The sequence below is a fragment of the Anolis carolinensis genome, chromosome 6, assembly GCF_035594765.1.
Source record: "Anolis carolinensis isolate JA03-04 chromosome 6, rAnoCar3.1.pri, whole genome shotgun sequence".
NCBI classification, from domain to species: Eukaryota; Metazoa; Chordata; class Lepidosauria; order Squamata; family Dactyloidae; genus Anolis; species Anolis carolinensis.
The window spans coordinates 61,221,000-61,228,113 of record NC_085846.1 but is presented as its reverse complement, the minus strand read 5'-3'; the positions used below and the strand labels follow the sequence as shown (position 1 = coordinate 61,228,113).

General features: G+C 48.7%; 1 protein-coding gene across 1 annotated transcript; it reads left to right on the top strand.

Moving 5' to 3' along the window:
* Positions 1-451: 451 nt before the first annotated feature.
* On the top strand, positions 452-5,729 carry LOC134292361 (uncharacterized). Its single transcript, XM_062957000.1, has 2 exons — positions 452-2,221; positions 5,450-5,729. The coding sequence occupies exons 1-2, from the start codon at positions 674-676 to the stop codon at positions 5,489-5,491; spliced, it is 1,590 nt and encodes a 529-aa protein (XP_062813070.1). The 5' UTR covers positions 452-673; the 3' UTR covers positions 5,492-5,729.
* The last annotated feature ends 1,385 nt before the right edge of the window (positions 5,730-7,114 follow it).

Sequence of the window (7,114 nt, the reverse complement as noted above, 5' to 3'; positions counted from 1 at the left end):
TACAAACATTCACTTTTATTATATACTAGCTTGGGGACCCGGCGGTGCCCGGGTTATTAGTAGACGGCATTCTAATATTTAGAAACATACTTGGAATTGCAAATCCAAAATACTTCAAATTTAAAAATGTCCACCTAGGCCACTGAGACAGTGACACCGTTGCTTTCTGGTGGTCTAGTTCAATGTGTACTAATGTTGTTTCATGCATAAAAGTATTAAAAATAAGACCAAAATACCTTTTTTATGTTTCCCCACTTGGACATGAACCTGCATCGTTGTGTAAGTTCTTCGAAATAAAATGTTTTTAAAAAAAGGAAAACAGTGATGTGGAGGAACACTCAACAAACAGGGAAAAGTTTTTAAAAGTCATCAATCTGCCACGTGATAAGTCAAAGATAGCATTGTTTTATTAAATATGGAAAGGAGAGATCCCAATGTGATGGGATGAGTATGTATCTGTCAGAACCCTGCTACTAGAGCCTGGATGTGGCTCTGAGTTTCAGGGTCACTGACATTGATAAGACACCTGCGTCCCAGGACTCGGAGGAGAAACGGCTGATGGACTTGGCGGGGAATTTGCGCGGGGTTTTACTGAGCGGGAAGAGACTGTTCAAATGAGGGGGAGGGTATATAAAGGAGGGTTGGCCGGAGCCTCCCATTCTTGGCTTTTCTGATGTTCATGTTTCCTACAGTAAAAGTTCCTGGTGATACCACAGAGAGTCTCGTGTGTTCATTCAGGAGCGGCTGTGGTGAGCTGACACTAAGCCAAGAATACGGACACCATCCCGCTGTAGCGGTGAGGTGTAACATGCAAGTGGAGGATGAAGAGCTCTTGGGCGCCGGAGGAGGAAGGTCGGAAAGGGCCACTCCCGAGACGGACGCTGAGTTCCACCAGCTGGCGGCCCTGGCGTCATCCACCGCTTATGCCCAGCCAAATGGGGTAACCCAGAGGCGCGGAGTGGTGCGGGGAGATAGCACCGGAGGAGAGGAAGGTTCACCTTCCCCAGGCCCGCAAAAGATGGTGTTTCTGGAGGAGAGGATGTCGGCGATGGAGACCACCCTGGCAGTGATGTCGAGGGCGATGGAGCGCCTGGCGGTTTTGGCGGAGCCGGAGCGAGGAAGGGAACTCCGGGCTAGCTCAATGTGGGACGTGAGCATGGGAAGCAGCCAGGGCTTTGCAGACCTCCCAGCACCGAAGGGAAGGGAAATGCGAAAGGAGCCCGGTGCCCGGCCCAAGATCCAAACGAGCCTGACGCGGGTGGAGGAGAGTGACGACGAAGGGGAAAAGCCTCCGAGAATCCCGGCTACGCTCCCAACTGAGACCCTGGTGCCCCTGGCGAATGCCGGGCGTGGCACAGGACAAAGGGAAGCAGCAGCGGGGCCCACTGGCCCGCAAGGGGGCTTGCGACGGGCGGAGAATTGGGGATTGCCACCACAGGGACCCCTACCGAGACGAGAGGAACTAAGGATCGAGTTTGGGGGAGAGTCCTCTGAACTGGATTTTTTCCTGACCACGGTGAGGGGCTATATGGAGGACAATGCCCACACTTTTAGAACGGAATCCAGCCGGGTACGGGCCATTGGTGCAGTGTTGAAGAGGGGAGCGGCCAGCTGGTACGTTCAACTACACGCGCGGCGCGACCCATGTCTGGGGTCACTCCGACGCTTTATGGGGGCCCTGGAGACCCGTTTCCGAGATCCACTGGAGCAGATCCGGGCGAGGGAGGAGTTGAAGACCGTCTCCCAGGGGCAGAGGTCGGTATCTGAGTATGCGGAGGAGTTCCAATGCCTCGCTGAAAAGGTGCCGGAATGGTCTGCAGTGACAAAGATAGAACTCTTCAAAGAGGGGCTCAGGCGGGAGATCCTCTCCTGGGCGGTGCATCGTGATGAGCCTGACACACTGCGCGGATGGATTCAGCTGGCGGGGCGCATCGAGACATCGCTGGCCCAGGCGAGGAGGCACCGAGGAGGGCTACAGCAGCGGCCGCAGATGAAAGAGGGGAGCCGGAAGGAGGGATCAACCCCAGCCGGGAGGAGAACGGAGCCGACAGGGAACGTGAGCACCAGCAGGAGGGGCTGCTTCGTGTGCGGCCGTTTGGGCCACAGGGCTGCCGAGTGCTGGCAGAGAAAAGGGGAAGGCGGAGGCCCGCCCAAACCAAGAGCCGTGGCAGGGAAACGCGCCGAGGAAGAACCACCGATGAGGCACCACTCGGGGGGGTTGGTAAGTCAGGACAAAGCCATGATAGTGGTCCCCATTCAGCTGGAAAGTGGCAGCAAACAAGCAACCTGCAAAGCATTTGTGGATTGTGGATGTTCCAGGAACATCATCTCCCCTGAATTAGCCGAGGGATTGGGATGCGAAAGAACGAACCTAGAATCCCCAATAGCTTTTTCGCAGTTGGACGGATCCACAGCATCGGGATCATTAGCTAAGTACAGTGCCGAAGATGTAAAGTGTAAGATAGGGAGTTGGGAAGGAAAGGTGTCATTTGTGATATCACAAATAGCCAGCTATAATGTTATACTAGGCATGCCATGGCTGGGGCAGGCCAACCCGCAAATCAACTGGGAGGATAAGAGCATGATCTTCAGGATGAAGTTGGAAGGAGGGAGCCAGGAAGTGGAAAGGGAGCCGGGGAAAAGGGGGGAGGAAGACTCTATCAGGATAGCAGAACTGGCAGATAAATTACCCCCAGAGTATCGGGATTTTGTGGACGTATTTGATGAGAAGGAAGCAGACAGTTTCCCACCGAAGCGGAGAGTTGAAGTGAAGATAGAGCTAGTCCCAGGAGCAGAGCTTCCTAAGGCAAAAATATACCCAATGTCGGCTAGGGAAAAGGAGGAACTGAGAAAATACATTGATAAAAACCTAGCGAGGGGTTTCATAGAGCCTTCAAATTCCCCTCTAGGGGCGCCTGTGTTGTTCAGGCGCAAAAAGGACCAAACGCTGAGGCTCTGCATTGACTACAGGGGCCTGAATGCAATCAGTTCTGGAAATAAATACCCCCTACCTTTAGTGAAGGACTTGATCGCCCAGTTATCGGAGGGACAGATATTCACTAAATTGGACTTAATTGAAGCGTACCATAAATTGCAGATTAAACCAGAGGACAGGTGGAAGACGGCCTTCTCCTGTGCATTCGGATTATTCAATTATCGTGTGCTCCCTTTCGGTTTGTGCGGCGGAGGCGCCGCGTTCATGCAATTAATCAACGAAGTGTTGCATCCATTGTTGTACAAGGGAGTCTTTGTTTTTTTAGATGACATATTGTTAGTATCTCGGACTAAGGAGCAACACATAGAACTAGTCAGGGAAGTCCTGCAAAAGTTGAGAGAAGCAAAACTGTATGCGAAGCTTGCCAAGTGCGAGTTCAATAAAGACCAGATAGACTTTCTGGGGTATAGGATTTCCTCCCAGGGAGTGGCGATGGACCCTGCGAAGGTAGAAGACGTGAGGGGGTGGGAAGCCCCCAAAACACGGAAGCAGCTGCAATCCTTCCTAGGGTTCGCAAACTTCTATAGAACATTTATCAAGGACTTTGCGCGCCTCACTTTGCCATTAACGGATTTGTTAAAGACTAAAGGTAGGGGAGAAACAGCCAAAGTGAAGGCCCCAGGGGCCAAACTGACCTGGACAATAGAATGCCAGGAAGCTTTCGAAGCCCTTAAAAAGCGTTTTACTGAGGAGCCTGTCCTACAGCACCCTGATATGTCTAAAGCCTTTGTATTACATTGCGATGCGTCAGACCGGGCATATGGGGCAGTTCTGCTACAGAAAGACGAGGGGGGGAACCTGAAGCCATGTGGCTATCTGTCAAAAAAGTTTAGCGATACAGAAAAAAACTGGCCGATTTGGGAGAGAGAAGCCTTAGCGATTCTAAAAGCACTAGAGTGCTGGAGACACTTTCTGGAAGGAAGTGGAACACCGTTTGAGGTGTGGACTGACCATAGAAATTTACAGTATCTAAGATCCCCTCGTAAACTATCAGCGAAGCAAATTAGATGGGCCCAATATTTCAGCCGTTTTGATTTCAGACTCAGATTCTTCCAGGGGAAACATAATATACTCGCTGACGCTCTCTCTCGGATGCCTCAGCACGGGGGAGGAATTCAGGAATCTGAAGGGAGTATTTTTCTTGATAAGCAATGGGGCCTGGCAGTACTAACTCGAGCACAAGCGGCCAAAGAAAACAAACGTACTGCCATTTCCACGGGGGGAGGAGAAATATGGGAGGAAGAGTTGAAGCGAGCGTATGGAATGGACAAATGGTTACAAACAAACAAAGAAAAGGGAGAATTGTGTGGGGATTTGGTGTTTGTAAATAAGAAATTGTATATTCCTGAATGTTTAAGACGAGAAATGTTAAGGAAGTACCATGATAACAAGGGTGCGGGTCATCTAGGCCCCACCAGGACTATTAAACTGTTGGCCAAACAATGCTGGTGGCCCGGAATGAGGAAAGACGCCAGGGGATACGTCACGCAGTGTGAATTATGTGCAGAGGGAAAAACACCACCGGGGAAGCCCCAGGGGCTATTGCAGAAGGTGGTGGAGCCCATGAGGCCATGGGAATGCGTAGCCATGGATTTTGTAGGCGAACTACCCCCCAGCAGAGGCCACAGATACATTTGGACAATATTGGACCTATTCTCAAAACAGGCACACTTTGTGGCTCTGCCAAAACTCCCTTCAGCTGAAAAACTTGCTGATTTGTATGTGAAGCATGTATATCGCCTACATGGGTGTCCCGACAAGATAATTAGTGACCGGGGAGTCCAATTTACTGCAAAATTTTGGGGAAAATTCTTACAGCTGTTAGGAGCAGAAAGGAACCTGAGCTCGGCCTTTCATCCCGCGACCAACGGGGGGGTCGAACGTACCCAACAGACACTGTGCCAATTCTTAAGGATGTACACCAATTATAGACAGGATGATTGGGCGGACCTTCTTCCGTTTGCTGAGATGGCTTTTAACGGGGCCGTACATTCGGCCACAGGTCGTGCCCCATTCGAAATAGTATACGGACAGGAGGTGGCACCTTTCCCCAGGCTACCCGAGTGGAAGGAAGGGGAGGGCCAGACCGACGAGGAATGGCCGGCCAAAATCAAGCAAGGGTGGCAAACCGTGGTAGAGGCATTGCGGGAAACACAAAAGAAGTACAAGCTCTTTGCGGATCGTAGGCGCCGAGAGGGGGACAAATTGGGCGAAGGAGATCTGGTTTGGCTGAGCACAAAAAACCTGAAATTGGGGTTCCCATCCAAGAAATTGGCTCCACGCTATATAGGGCCATTCAGGGTAGCAAAAAGAATAAACGAAGTGACCTATGAGCTGAGGCTACCAAAGGACCTAGGAAAGGTACACCCGGTATTCCATTGCAGCCTGTTAAAAAAGTATAAAGGAACTCTGGACAGCGGAGAACAATAGTTGTGTTTAATCTTTTCCTTCCAGGACGAAGGGGAGGAGGACGCCATGTCAGAACCCTGCTACTAGAGCCTGGATGTGGCTCTGAGTTTCAGGGTCACTGACATTGATAAGACACCTGCGTCCCAGGACTCGGAGGAGAAACGGCTGATGGACTTGGCGGGGAATTTGCGCGGGGTTTTACTGAGCGGGAAGAGACTGTTCAAATGAGGGGGAGGGTATATAAAGGAGGGTTGGCCGGAGCCTCCCATTCTTGGCTTTTCTGATGTTCATGTTTCCTACAGTAAAAGTTCCTGGTGATACCACAGAGAGTCTCGTGTGTTCATTCAGGAGCGGCTGTGGTGAGCTGACAGTATCCTTATCCAATATGTCTCAGGCCCTCATAGAGTTGTGTAATAAGGTCATTAAATTTGATCCAGATAAGCCAATGCTTCCTTAACCACAACAATTATTTATGCAGCTATCTAGAAAAATATCATATCTGGCCACATTAGATTTATTGTTTTTATTTTTATCTATTTATTAATTTATAATTTATTAATTACAGTTATAGGCTTCATTTCTTCACTGAGTTTAAAGCAATATGTTTGGATCTCTTCCAGGCTCAATGAAACCTAGATTTCTATCTCAAAGCATTACATTAATCACATACAACACAAGGTCTGGTCATTACAATAAAGTACAACTTTGCCATCTCCAGTGGCCAGTTCTTCCCACTTCATACCCGCCACACTTATAAGACAATGCATACAATACACAATGCAGGAAACCACATGTCTGGGAGATGTTTTAATTTACTTTTTCCACTCTACAGAAACAAAACTCATAGGCCCACACCTTATTTGGAAAGAGAATTGTGTAACTCTCATTCTTTTAGCTCAGATATGCTGCAGTGTTAACTGCTGGACCAATGAAAGTCAGAGGAGCAGAAAGAAATATGATTGTTGGGGCACTTAAATGAGCAGGGAGACACATGTGGCTTAAAGTGTGCGTGTTGTTCATCTTCTGTAGCAAAGCCATATTTTTATTTTATGGAAGAAAAATAATATTTTCCCTTATAACTATAGGGGAAGAGTAGCAGCTTCCCTCTAGCCCCCTTGTAGACCCCCAATACAGAAATCCAAAATACCTGTTTTCCTCTGTAGTCCATCTCAAAATGACCACCAAAAGTGACATTTTGCAAAGACCATAGTTGTTGCACCTCAGAGTAGTTCACCTTGCTATGGACACCAAGTCACACACAGAAGGAAGTCGTGTAGTTTTATTGAGCAAAAGCAAATATATATCAAAGCAGGCAGTTATAAGGTTTTCAAAATTGTAGTAAAAGAGTCAATAGGAATCCATTAGTTCATAAGCCATAAAAATCCATTAGTCCATAAGCCATAACAATCCAATAATTCATAAGCCAAAACAGTAGACAATAGATCTCAAAGAACAAAGGCCCAAAGGTTACAAAGATCCAGGAACAGGAAACTTATCTTAGGCATGAAGCAGGAACTCAGATGAAGCGAGAATTTGCTTTGACAAAAATCTATCTCAAAACACACAATTTTAAAAGCAACCCAAGAATGCATTTCTCTTTCCTTCCGAGGCCTCTCTCTTCCCCGCCAATCTTACACTCCTATGAGGCTGAGGCACTCCCTTCCATAACAACCGGTCCACCCTAGATAATGATGGCGCCCCTTCAAGGTC